This window comes from Mus musculus, chromosome 12 (assembly GCF_000001635.26).
Source record: "Mus musculus strain C57BL/6J chromosome 12, GRCm38.p6 C57BL/6J".
NCBI lineage: Eukaryota > Metazoa > Chordata > Mammalia > Rodentia > Muridae > Mus > Mus musculus.
Window position 1 is genome coordinate 86241956 of NC_000078.6, and position 14390 is coordinate 86256345.

The 14390-nt window shown below is 44.1% G+C and overlaps 1 protein-coding gene across 6 annotated transcripts in view; it reads left to right on the forward strand.

Moving 5' to 3' along the window:
- Gpatch2l (G patch domain containing 2 like) overlaps window positions 1-14390 on the forward strand; it is a 52863-nt gene that overhangs the window by 161 nt on the left and 38312 nt on the right. For all 6 annotated transcript variants that reach the window (XM_006516219.3, XM_006516220.4, XM_006516222.3 and 3 more), the window contains exon 2: window positions 2080-2751. In XM_006516219.3, the coding sequence (XP_006516282.1) occupies window positions 2090-2751 (662 nt within the window). In that variant the 5' untranslated portion in view covers window positions 2080-2089. The remainder of the gene's footprint in view (window positions 1-2079; window positions 2752-14390) is intronic.

Genomic DNA, 14390 nt, shown 5'->3' on the forward strand with positions numbered 1-14390 from the left:
GATGGCGGCGAGGCTGGGCCAGTGCCGGGCGGGATCAGGGTTCCGGGTTGTGTCAGGGCGACCGAGGGCACAGCGGGGCTGCGGCGAGTGACCGAGGGTGGCGGGGCCTGGCTGCCCTAGGCGCGTCTTCCCAGCCTGGGCTCTGAGGGTCGGGCCGCCTCCGTGGCGACAGTCCCCTCCACTCTGTCTCTTCGGTGGGCGACAGCGAGAGCTTAGGCTTGGTGTCCCGGGCCAGGGTCCCCTTAGCCCTCGAGGACGGGCTGGGCATTGTGGAGAGTCCTTCAAAACACGGCTTTCTTCATCTCTCTGATGGTGCTGCGATACCTCTCTCCCCACCATCACAGAGGGAATTCAGTCACCAGGACGAGTTTTGAGACAGTTTCTGCCCTAGACAGCTGACCCCCAGTCTCGGGTGAACCCAAATGAGAAGTTGACTCCTGTCTCCCCCGCCTCCCGTCACTCTGACCCGAAGACTGGCTCGCTGCTTTGCGGCCCACCAGTGTCCTGTGAAGTCCAGGGTCTCTAGGGTGCACTCCTGAGAGTGCGACTGGAGGTGTGGGCATACCGGGGTTCTCTCTCTGTGCCCCCACGGAAGAATTCTATGTCAGCTTTTGATGACACGTTGTTTAGTACTTGTCCCACGTTAAAGTTTGTGCAGTTCTGCCTGAGTTTCAAAGCCGTAATTCTTTATTAGAGACGTAGAAATGATATTCCCACTTGTTTATCAGCTTTGAGCTTAGGGACCGTTGTCTTCCAAACCGCAGTCCTGGCATTTTAAACTACTACCGACTGCTAAAGGGAAATGGTCTTTTTATGTGTAAGGCTTTTGACACTTTGAGGAAGTTTGAGTGGGGGTGGTTTTGGAGCTAGGTGGCCCCATTGCTCTCAAAAGTGTGACATATAAGCCAGAAGACTTCCTGGTTTTAAGTGTGATAACATAGGGACCCTGTGAGAATTTTTAGAAAGCCCCTTATAAAATGTAGATTGCATGAAGGGAAATCTGGGCTGAGTTCAGCTTTAAGCTCCAATTATGGGCAAGATGTATTTTGGGCTTAACAAGAAAGTGCTATTTTAGCATATAAAATTTAGGTGTTGTACAGATGGTATTAGACATTTCTTTTGAAAAGCGGAAATTTGAAAATTGCCTCTACTACGCATGCCTTGAAAGGGTTGCTTCTGTTAGCCAGATATCTTAGAGATTTTACGTTGTACCTCCATTTTAGTTTCATTTATGTCCTGCTTTTATGTGATTGGCACTAAAGTACATAATTGGGATGACCAGGATGAGGAGTCTAAAGATGTCCTCCGCTATACTACTACTATATTACTACTACTACTACTATATTATTACTAGTACTACTATGTTACTGCTAGTACTATATTACTAGTACTACTATATTACTACTACCACCACCACCACCAACAACAAATCAGTGTCATACCCTGCAGCAGTCTGTTTCTAGTAACTTTCAGGTGGCAGTTGGTACCATGGTAGTACCAGATGTGGGCTTTCTTTTTCCCATTCTGAGTACCTGCTTGGCTCATCACAGGTCCTGTGACGATGAACATTGTAAAGCCTTCCTCATAGGTGCCGCTCAGCTCTTTCCTCCCTACCGCAACTTTTTTTTTTTTTAAGCAGGTATCCCAGACCACAGTGTGGCCCTCCTCATGGTTGTATCGTGTCCCATGGTTGGGCTCCCTGGCTCCACCATAGTGATGAAGTTGTGTGGTTGCTTTTCTCCTCCAGTGAGATACTTTCTCATGATTAGGCAACCAAGGCATACATTTATTTGGAGAAAGGAGGAGGCTCAATTTGTTTATTTTTGCTAATGTCCCAGTTGTCATCTGGTGAGCTACTGGATGTGTTGATTTCCAGTATTTAACAAGGATGGGACACCTGTTTTTGTGGTGCATGATGGTAGAGACAGTAGCAGATGAAAGAAGCCTGTTTTCTATAGCCAGGCAGAGAGCCACAGTGCCATTGTGTGCTCTGTAACATGACTGGAAGCGCAGCCGGTCTTCTCAAGCATCATTCTTCATCAAGAATCAAGAACATTCTCTTGTGTTCTTACTTGGCAGATGCGGCCTCATGGATGAGCTAGTGCATGACCTGGCCTCAGCCTTGGAGCAGACATCGGAGCAGAGCAAGCTTGGTGAGCTGTGGGAGGAGATGGCCCTGAGCCCCAGACAGCAGAGGCGGCAGCTTCGCAAACGCCGAGGACGGAAGCGCCGGTCTGACTTTACTCACCTGGCAGAGCACGCCTGCTGCTTCAGCGAGGCCTCTGAGTCAAGTCTGGATGAAGCCACCAAGGACTGCCGAGAAGTGGCTCCGCTCACCAACTTCAGTGACTCTGATGACACGGTGGTGGCCAAACGGCACCCAGCTCTCAGTGCCATCATTAGGGGTAAGCAACATTCTTGGCCCGAGTCTGACTCCTTTACGGAAAACGCACCTTGTCGACCCCTCAGGCGCCGGCGGAAGGTGAAGCGAGTGACGTCCGAGGTGGCTGCCAGCCTTCAGCAGAAGCTGAAAGTGTCAGATTGGAGCTATGAGAGAGGCTGCAGGTTCAAGTCTGCCAAGAAGCAGCGTCTATCCCGCTGGAAGGAGAATACTCCCTGGACCTCATCTGGCCATGGGCTGTGTGAATCAGCAGAGAATCGGACTTTCCTAAGCCAACCAGGAAGGAAAGAAAGGATGGAGTGCGAAGCCGAAGAGCAGAAGCACGGCTCTGACGAGAACATGTCCGAGTGGTGAGCTTCCCCTTCCTAAAGCTCGGGTTTCTGTAGCTGATGGACCCAAAGTGCAGACCCGCGGCCCCTGCATGAGTTCCACTCTCTTTTAAACTAGCCCTGCTAGAATTGCCTTTGCAGCCCTCTGTTGTCAGTGGGTAGTTGATTTCTGCTTTGCAAATTGTCCTTCATGAATCTCTGTTTTACTATGTCAAGAAGGCTGTGTGTAACAGAAATAATTTGATCCTAAAAATACTTTCAAACATGTACCTCAACTGCATAACCGAGAATTTGTTTTAAAAAATGATCTGCTGTTCTTTATACCATTTAGTTCATACAAAGGTACTGTCATCTAGAACCAAGGTATCAGCAAGGGCTGGCACTGACAGTTGTGACAGAGAAGCCATACAGGTGCCAGGTCTAGGCAGTTTGTAAATGAATACAGGTTATGCTTGCTCCTTAAGAGTCGTGGCTTTATATACTTTGGGGCTATAATTCTATTCTCTGCTAGTTTATACTTTTACTATATTGAGTGCATTTCCTTTGTGTATGTGTATGTGTGCGCAGGTGCGTGTGGAGGCCCAAGGTGGATGGTGTGTGTCTTCCTTTATCACTTGTCACCTTATTTTGGGGCACAGTCTTTGTCACTGAACCAGAGCTCACTAATTGGCTTGACTAGGTGGCCAGCAAGCTCTGGGAATCCACCTGTCTCAGCTCTCACAGTAAGATTACAGAGGTACACTGCTATGCCTGGATTTCATGTGGGGGTTGGGGCTCCAAACTCAAATCCTTATGCTTGCTCAGTAAGCATGTTACCCACTGAGCGAGCTCCTTAGCTTCTTGAGTTTCTCTCTATCTCTGTCTCTCTCTCTCATACACACACAAATAAATGTGTGTGTGTGTGTGTGTGTGTGTGTGTGTGTGCATGTGCATGTATGTGATCAAACTCAATTATCAGGCTTGGCAACAGGTGCCTTACCTATTCACCAAACCCTTGAGTGTCTATGGCAGACGTTTAAGTTGTATGCTTATAGAGTGGGGACTGAAAGTGACAGTGAGTCCCTTTAACCTTGTATCCCATGGGATCAAGTACTCTGATGGTTGCATGTTTAAAATGTCAGTTTAATTTTGGTAACTCACTTCTCTTCATGTCAGATCTCCTGAAAACATTAATCCTTGGCAGCTTGATACTTTGATATGTGACCTCTCAGTGATGATACCTTTCGTAGCTGGGGCAGTGCCTTGTGGCACACTGTAGAATGCTTAGCAGCTCTGCCATGTTGCTACCTCTCTTCCTTGTAGCTACTGCCAGGGGTGACCATTAGGTGGGTTGAGGACTGCGGGTTTGTTAAGCACTCTGGTAGGCACTGAACTGCGTGCCTTCTGGGTATTCTTATTTAATGCTTACAGTTCTACTGTATGGTAGAACCTCATTATTTGTATTTTTAGAAGAGGAAACTAGGTTTAAAATTTGGTTAATTTGGGAGGGTCACCTGGTGTCCAAACCAAGAGCCAAGCCTGACTTCCAAGCTCGTATTTGACCAGTTTTTGCTGCTGTTATATTTTATAGCTATAGAGCAAGTACCCTTTCTTAGAACCTTATTCTTTTAAGGTTTGCACCCCCAAAGACATAAAGCTTAGGTATGCTGGGCAGAGGCTGTGGTAGGTCTTTATCTCAAGGAGATCCAGCTGTAAGGCAGTTTCTCAATTAGTGATCAAGGGGGAAAGGCCCCTTGTGGGTGGGACCATCTCTGGGCTGGTAGTCTTGGGTTTTATAAGAGAGCAGGCTGAGCAAGCCAGGAGAAGCAAGCCAGTAAAGAACATCCCTCCATTGCCTCTGCATCAGCTCCTGCTTTCTGACATGCTTGAGTTCCAGTCCTGACTTCCTTGGTGATGAACAGCAGTATGGAAGTGTAAGCTGAATAAACTCTTTCCTCCCCAACTTGCTTCTTGGTCATGATGTTTGTGCAGGAATAGAAACCCTAACTAAGACAAATTGGTACCAACTTCTGTATTAGTCCGGGTTCTCTAGAGTCACAGAACTTATGGATAGTCTGTATATAGTAAAGGAATTTATTGATGACTTACAGTCTGCAGTCCAATTCCCAACAATGGTTCAGTAGTAGCTATGAATGGAAGTCCAAGGATCTAGCAGTTACTCTGTCCCACACGGCAAGCAGGCGAAGGAGCAAGACTCCCTTCTTCCAATGTCCTTATATGGTCTACAGCAGAAGGTGTAGCCCAGATTAAAGGTGTGTTCCACCACACCTTTAATCCCAGATGACCTTGAACTCAGAGATCTCCCTGTCTTAGTCTTCTGGAATCCATAGCCATTATGCCTCAAGATCCAGATCAGAAATTTCTATCTCCCAGCCTCCAGATAAGGGTCACTGGTGAGCCTTCCAATTCTGGATTGTAGTTCATTCGAAATATAGTCAAGTTGACAACCAGGAATAGCCACTACACTTTTTCTGAATAATTTTTAATTTAACTTTAAAACTCTTTTTACTAACTGTATATTTTGCCATCGTGTTCAGCTGTGTTACAGTTTGACTCTTGTAATTTTCTTCTAAGCTTGATTCTTTTGAAGGCCTATTTATCCAGTTTATATGTAGCTGTTAGGTTATTTAGGCACTCTTTCTCCGTAGTCATGCTATTATTAATCAAACAAGAATTCCTTAACTAACTTGTCTCTCTTTATAATAAACCTTCTGTTGAGACATTCAAGTTGACTTCAAGATTAAGCATATACATCTTAGATTCTTAGAGTTGAGAATGGAGAATTAAGATAACCCCTTGCAATGTTACTTGTGACTTTTTTTCCCCAAAAGTTTCTTGCTAAACTGAAGTTACTGTGTGTGTGGTCCAGCTGTGGTGCTGTCCCTTCCCACCCAGGCTGTCAGGCTCTGAGTTCTGCTCACCTGAGAGCCTGGAGATACTGAAGTCGAGAGGAGTTCTTGTGAAATTCTTGTTTTCACACTGAGGAGACCTGGTTCTCTCCTGCGGGCTCCCTTCCTGGCCAGGACATCAGAGCCTTGCAGTGATAGGGATGACAAAGCCCTCGTCACTGTGAGGAAACAATGGGTAAAGTGCTAGTAGGACATTGGTCCTGTGTGAGCCATGGCTGGGAAGGACGTTAGATATACGTGTAGTATCTGAAAGGATACTCTAATGCGGAGGCTGGATGAAGGGCTCAGCAGTTAAAAGCACTTGTTTTTAAAAAGACATGAGATCAGGTCTCAATACCTACATTGGATGGCTTACACCTATAATCCAGTACTCTCTTCTGGGGACACACATGCCATATATATATATATATATATATATATATATACACACACATACTGTACCTTAAAGAGAGATCCTTGTGCTGTCAGTGTCCCCTGTTAACGATTATTGAAACAATGGACACTAAAGAATTAAAATTTCCCAGGAGTCCCATGTTGGGGCAGGGAGAGGCTAAAATGCTAGTACCAAGCAGAGGAGGCTCTCACTTGCTTCCCAGGAAGAGATTTCACACTTCTGAACAGCTTATCTCACAGTTAATGGGAGCATTTCCAGAGTTATTTCATCCGAGGTGGTAACAGTGGTACAGGAAGGCAGTGGAAACCCCACAAGTTTTTCCTCTCCCCAAATTTTGGCCAAACTGTAAATAATTCCATTTTTGCTTACCAATCTCTGTTTTGTTTCCTAATTTCCTTTAAAATAGTGGGGAAACTAGGTGGTAGGTTTGTGGTAATAGTAGACACGCACTGAGAAAAGTCTCTGAACTCTCTAATTACAAGGCTTAGGAGCACATTCTTGTAGCCCGGCAGTTGGGAAGTAGAAGCAGGGAGACGAGGAGGTCAAGATCAGTCTCAGCTACGTGGTGACTCTGAGACCAGCCTGGGCTGTACGAGACGCTGTTTTTAAAAAGCAGGATCTAGTTTTCAAGGGAATGTTAAGTCACTCTTTGACTTTGTCTCCTGTAGTTATAAGGAGAAATGCTTTTGTATTTTCCCCTTAAATATGTTCTGTGGAGAGACAGTGCTTTTACTCTTTTCCATCAGAGTGTGTCCAAACTTCCCTCAACAGAGAAGGGAATAAAATCTTATAATTTTCAAGCAGCTCTTAATTATTACTTATTTTTATTTTTTTCTACTCATTATTACAATATCGTTATTTGGAATAGGGTCTTTAACTCAGGATGGCCTTCAACTTGCAATCCTCCTGCCTCAGCTTTCTAAATGCTGGAATTAACAGATGTGTGGCCTCCCTTTTGTTTTGCTGTGGTGTTGGGGATTGAGAGCCTCGTCTTTGCTGGGCAGGTGCTCTCACACTAAACCTTACCCCCATATATTGTATAAACACTAAACCGCAAATAGAAAATAGTTAGGATTTGTATATTACAGATATAAAAATATTTGGTGAGTTGGTTATGTCAAAATGTCCCTACCTCCTGTTTTAAAAGAAGTACTTTCAAGAGTCCCTGGGTGGGTATTCTTTAATGGAGCTGCTTGGCAGAGCTGTGGTTCAGTCACATAGAGATCAAAGTGTTGCATTTTACTTTCCATCAGTCATGTTGAGGGCTCTTACCAGCAGCCTTGTAAGATTACTAGGCTTGATCTATCTTGTAAAATTACTGACATAAGAAGTCCATCACTAATCCTAACCTAGTCTATGGATAGTGTTTTAAGAAACCATATGTTAAATGTTTTGGATTTGGGAATGTCTATCTTAGTTTGGCTTTATTTCTAGTTTACTTAAATTCACTTATTACTAACAACTGAAAATTGCCAACAGCTTTAAGCCTTGCCACTATTTCTTTCTGCTTTTCTCTCTCTATTCCTCATTCAGTTGTGCTCTAGTCAAGAATAGTGAGGATTTAAAAATGGGTACAACATAGTAGCTTTATTTATGCTTCATAAAGCTCAAGTTGTTACTGTAATGTCCTTCTGTGTTTGTGTGGGAGTGAATGCTCAGAGATCTAACAAATCCTGTAAAGTTAACTCCTGCCACTCTTCATTCCGCTTTTCAGAGAGTCACTCACTTACCTGTTAGGTGATGGACTTACCCAATTGCTCTGCTCTCCAGCAGTGCGTTGTTTGTGCCTCTTGAATACAGTTTAGTTCCTTTATGAGCAAATTGGTCGGGTGGTGGCCCAAAGTCACATCAGGAGCCTTCCTCAGGTGATGTATTAGAGGCTGGTCTCACAGGAAAGAAAATATTCCCTTGTCCTGGAAGGCAAGTGACAATGATCGAGTGCTAGGCCTGTCCCCTCCTTCCTCAACCCAGGCTGACCTTCTGCAGCCCCTTGGTGCCTCTTGTTTTCTTATTTTTATAGAAAATCAATATCCCTTCTGACACAAACAATAGCTCAGAAGCAAGAATAAATGGGAGAAAGCTGAGATCTCTGTCCATCACCTCTCACTTTAACTGCCCCAAACTCTTTAATTACGAGTGTGCTTTGCTCCAGGTGTTTGTGACAGTGAAATTGCTAAATGAGGACCATTTTAACCAAAGATTGGGTGATCAATAACACTCTATAGCAGTAGCTTGTTGGATCAATAGCCTTCATTATTTCATGGTTAAGGTAAGTAGTCTCCTTTGCAAGTGGAGGTCATTAATCAGGGGTTACTGGGGCAGTGGAAAGAATATCTGTAGTGTTGGAACGTTGTGCTTGTCTGTAAACAGAGGTGCCGACCAAGAGCACACTTACCTTTTCTACAGTTGGCAGCAGTCCCCGAAAGGTATTAGAAGGCTAACGGAGACTGCTTATATAGGCTTAGTCTGCTGGTGAATCCTTCCAAAGAGCTGGAAAACACCTCTGGAGGCACATAGGAGATGGCTGTATTTGCAGGTCTGTCCCTTAGGCTCTCCCTCCTGGAAAGAACTTTGCTAGGAAGTACAGAGCTAAATGGTAAATGTGTCTTATTCTAAAGAGCACAAACTGGACCCCTTCTAAGGATGCCACCCCTCCCTCCCCTAACACAGGAGACTGTGCTTCTTAGTCTACCTGGTACTGTGAAGTCACATCTTAAAAGGCCTCTAAGAAACAGTTTCCATTACCTACTTGAATACTTAGAAAAAAACATTAAACATTTGGGCCAACCAGATGCCTCAGTGGGTGAAGCTGCTTGCTATCGAGCCTGACGGATGATGTGATTCGGCCTCTAGGACCCTTGAGGTGGGAGGAAAAAACTAGTCCCCTACAAACTCTCCTCCAACATGTGACACACATGCACAGACAGCCAGTCAGACAAATGTAACCAACCATTTGCACACTCACATCATCAGCTGGCCTGTCAGTGAGGTTTCCTCTGCTTTAGGCTGGTGTACTGCAGAATGTCATATGTCAGTTTATCCAGAGGGGCAAGACCCAGTGTGCCTTCTTCCCAGGCAGTCCTGGCTTCAGAAATGCAAACATGACTTGAACTTTCCAGATGACGTGTTGCTCCTTCCTTCACTTTCAACCTATAACTGAGTTTTCTGTTTGGAGTATACTTGGATGGGGAAGGCTGGTTCTCTCTGTGTGTTTTGTATTGTGGATTGGAAGCAGCTACAGGGTATTGAGTCCTGGGACATTGAACCTCCAAGCAGACAGCTTATTATTACATGGCCAGAAAAGGAAAAAAAAAAAATCCCACTTTGTAGTACATTCTGAAAAGTGTAGTGTTTCATATACCTCAGTTTGTTACAAATATCTAGGGTGGGTTGGGGTGAGAGTCACACAGTGAGAGTAGGGAGATGACCCAGTGTCAGTCTAGTAGACCTGTGTGAGGTTGAAACCCCCAGTAGCCCTGGGGCTTCTTCAAAGCCTCCTCACCTCATGCCCATTGGTCAGGTGTGGATCTGGCAAAGGGGATAGGTCTGAGGCCATCTAAGTATGTGGACAGATAAGAACCAGTGGCCTGTGGAGACCTGGAAATAATCCTAAGACTTGACAAATAGGATAGATGAAGTAAAAGAGTGCTACACAGCAAAAGAAATAATTACTAGAATAAAGATAGCCCCTAGGATGGGAGGAAGTCTGCCAGCTAGTCTCTGATTAATATCCAGAGTCTACAGAGGACTCAGAAAGTTAAACACCAACGTAAATAATCCATCAGGAAATGGATGTAGTATGTGAGCAGACAGTTCTGAAAAGAAGTACAAAATTCCAAAAAATAAGTGAAAAAAATGTTCATTACCCTTAGCTGTCAGGCAAAACAAATCAAAACTGCATTGGCATTCATTAAGTTTTACCCCAGTCAAAATGGCTGTCAGCAAGAAGTCAGACAGTAGCAAATGCTTGCAAGAATGGGGTTGGGAGCACTTACACAGCATTGGAGTGTAAGTCAGTGTAGCTGCAATGGGAATTAGGGTGGAGACTCTCAAGACAACTACTGATTCAGCTGTGCCATTCCTGGTTAGATCCCTGACAGAATTGCTGCCAACACAGAGGGAGGAGATACTTACATGCCTATGTTTGCTGTGATACTATTTATCATCTTAGCTGCTAGAGAAAATACTGTAGACACAAATAATGGAATATTATGTAGCTACTAAGAAAAATGAAATTATATCATTTTCAGGAAAATGGATGGTACTGGAGATCATATTAAATGAAGTTAGCCAGCCTCAGAAAGACAAATATCACATGTGTTCTCTCTTATATAGAATCCAAACATTAAAAAAAAAAATTCATGGGCTGGAGAGTTGGCTCAGTGGTTAAGACAAAGTTCAGACAAAGTTCACTGCTCTTCCAGAGGTCCTGAGTTCAATTCTCAGCAACCACATGGTGGCTCACAACCATCTGTAATGAGAGCTGATGCCCTCTTCTGGTGTGTCTGAAGAGAGCAATGGTGACTCATACAGAAAATAAATAAGTAAATCTTTAAAAAAACAAAATCACAAATCAGTGGGGTAGCCATCTGGGAAGAGGAAGAGGCAGGAGACAGCATGGGAGGAGAAGGTGGTCATAGGAGGGGTGGGTAGGAGCTAGGTATGTGGCATGCAGGTGTGCTCACATAATGAAATGGGATATTTTGCACAGTGATGTATCCTAAAAGCACACTAGAACATGAAGTCTGAGGAACTGGATTAAATTCTGCTCAGTTTCATATATTATAAAAGAAATATTACAAATAATTTGGGACATGTTCACTTAAAGAGGCTTTTGGACACATTCTGTAGAGTAAGGGAAGGGCGAACATTCTTCTCCAAGTTGAGAGGAGGACAAGTCAGAACATTCTGATCTGGGGCGCAGATTTGGAAAGCAGCTATGCAGACAAAGTTCACAGGAAAGCGGTAAGGACATTAAAGTATAGTTATAATTACAAACCCAGGGATAGTTGAGCTGATGACATTGAAACCGTCGAATGCAGATGGAGGAGATGTTGGTGAGAGGACCCCAGGTGTGGGGCAGGGATTAGAGGCGCAGTCTGAGCATTGTCCCAAGGGGGATGTGAAGGTGTTGGAAAGGAGGAGCTGGGAGATACAACTGTCGGGAAATTCCTCAATTAGAAAAGAGAAGTTAAACCTAAAGTTTTAAAGAGAGAACTAGTGAAAGAAATCCTCTCTCCATACATGTTCTGGCATGTTTTTATGTTCTGCATTGGCAGTCTTTGGGATCAGGTATGAAGGCATATTCTAAAAGGAAGAAAACTACCATGGCCTTTATCCTCTATGATAAACATGAGGGCTGTGTTTGCTCGCATTATTTTGAGGAGAAAAGCATTGTCTCTTGTTCTGGATTTTACACATAGAAAAGATACATTTTATGTGGAAAGGCAGCAGAAAGTTTTAGAAATGGGGGTTAGAGAGATGACTCAGTGGTAAAGAGCACTGGCTGCTCTTCCAGAGACTTAAATTTGATTCCCAGCACTCACATGGTGGTTCACAACCATCTGTAACTCCAGTTCCAAGGGCCTCTGACACCTGCTACTGGCAGGCACTAGTCACACACAGAGTACATATAAGCAAAACATCCATACACATAAACAAGATTTTAAAAAAGCCTCAGAAATATAGGCCTCTTAAATAGGTAAGATACACATTAAAATGATGGATGGGCTCCTCTGAGCTCAGTGCCAGCCTAGATTAGCTAGCATACTACCCAACTCTTTAGTCCCTTTCTGTTCATGATCGTGTGGCCTGGAGAGGCTGCTGTCTGCGTAAACTCACTACCATTCTAACTCACAGGACTAGTCTGGAATTGGAGACAGAGCTGTCTGAGTGACCTTTGTGGAGATCAGGTTCATGATGATGTGCAGTGCAGAGGCCCCACCTCTTCCCAGAAGCATGGCAGAAAGCAGGTGGGAAGAGCAGGAGTGTCTCTGGGCAACATGGAGGGGACAGGGTGACATTTTTCTCCCTTTTTTTTTTTCTCCTAGATTCTAAAATATTTTTAAAGTTTTTGTTAAATACATTTTTTACTTATTTTGAATAGTTAACCTAAAAGCTTTAGTTTTTGTGATAATAATAAGTAATAAATTTCTGTTTAGTTTTAAATATATGAAAGTTATGTGTAAGAGATAAGTTCTTGAGCTGGGCGTGGTGGTGCACACCTTTAATCCTAGCACTCGGGAGGTAGAGGCAGGTGGGAGGCCAGCCTGGTCTACAGAGTGAGTTCCAGGACAGCCACGGCTACACAGAAAAACCCCGTCTCAAAAAAAAAAAAAAAAAAAAAAAAGAAAAAGAAAAAAGAAAGAAAAGAAAAGAAATAAGTTCTTTTTAAACTTTTTGGTTAATAAATAGCAACAAACCTGTGTGCTAACAACAGTTTAGTGTGTATGTGCACGTGGGTGTATGTGTGTGTTGTATGCATATGTGCACTCAGATGTGCACCCCTGGGTGTGGAGGACATTGGGTGTCTTCCTGTCTGTCTGTCACCTTAGTCCTTTGATCTCCCACCAACACTGGAATTTTGTGATTATCTGTTAGGCTGTCTGGATAGCAAGCCCCTGTGGCACTTCTGCCTCTCTCTTCACTATATATGCCTTCCGAGGACTGTGGTGGTATACGTGCACTCAGTAATGAGGCCCGAGCAGGCTTCTCTCTCCAGAAGAGGCGGGGAGAAGATTGGAGGCATTGTTAAATGACCCTGAGAGGGATACAGAAATGTCTCCAGTTGAGAATGACTGCTGATGTTCCTCTGCTGAGATTGGGTTTTCACTTCATTGGCTCAGCTTTATATAATAACATGGGTTTCAAATTGAGAAAACGAAATAAAACCAAACGATTGATTTTTCCTATAGAATAAATATCCACAGATTTAAAACTGAGACCTTGTGTTTATTTGAAATGATAACCTTTAATTTTCCCAAAAGCACATACAGTTCCTTTTCAGAATTTGGAAAGAGCAACATTCAAAGACAAAAGCAGGCCTGTCACAGTGGCTGCAGGTTACAGTGCTGGGCTGGCAGTGATTGAGATGGTGGCAGTAGGCGAGCGAGTGAGCGAGAGAGCGGTATCAGGCAGTTTATTGGGCTCATTCCTGTGACACACGCTTATGTGGATGTGGATCCTTTGCCCAATCATCTGCTCCACTGAGAGAGCCTCTAATTACGAGGAGGCTCTGGTGGACGCTTAGATGGATGGATGTGGGATAAAGGAGAGTGCCACTCTCAGAGTGTAAGTGACAAGTGGGTGCCAGCCACCTTTTAATTCTAATAGAATGTGGGCGGGAGGATCAATCTTTAGAGGAGCCGCTAAGGCAGCTTTCCTTACACTCGTGTTATTTCATTTGGATGTGCTTCGGTAGCTTCTCCAATAATGCTGCAGTAATGAGATCATACAGTTGGTGGTCCAAAATCCTGCCTCTAACCTTGTGTCTCATTTAAAATGGTGATCATGCTGCTCAATGAAAGATGGAAACTTTTTCTTTTAGTAGAAAGCATTGTAGAGGAGTGTGGGGTCAGTGAGATGGCTCAGTAGGTAAAGGTGCTTGCTGCTGTACCTGATGATCAGAGTGCAGTCTCTAGGGTGCACACGGTGGAAGGCAGGCGAGAACCCACTCCCAGAAGTTGTCCTCTGACTACCACACAAATGTACATACACATCTACACTAGTAAGTGAGTGAGTCAGAGAACTCACCTCCAGATTTGTCTCAGACCGTCACCTCTACATTTCTTTTTGTCTTCCTATGAATCTTTTAGAGATTTTTTTTTTTAGCTGTTAAAGGGGATGCTTTTTCTCTTGTCATGAGGTTAAACTCCAGACGTGCACTATCCCTTATCAATTGAGGAGTATTTGTCTTTGGGAAGCACTCTCCTAATTATTCATCTCTCTTTCCCATTAGCTTGACTAGGAGTATTTATCAAATGCATTGTTTAAATCACCGTTGAGATGTCCTTGTTGGTTTGGGTGTGATTCCAGCAGTGTCTAGTAAACACGGAACAAATTCTTCCTCAGTGGAACTCTGGGCTGAGGCGGAGAGGGTCTCTTCCCTTTACCTTTCTGTTGGAAATGTCTTTATTCTCTCATTTTAGGATTGGATGGGGCGGGGGGGGGTGTAGTGTTGCTGGTGATTTGAAAATAATGGAAAGAGATTTGACAGACGTCATGATAAACACCTCCTTAGTTTTTTAACGTTAAAACTGTGGAGCATCGTCACCTCAGAGTAGACCTTGCTCTGCCGTGAGCCAGCAGTATCTGAGGGCTCCAGGCTGTGCATTCTGTGCTTACCTTTGTGGATGAGT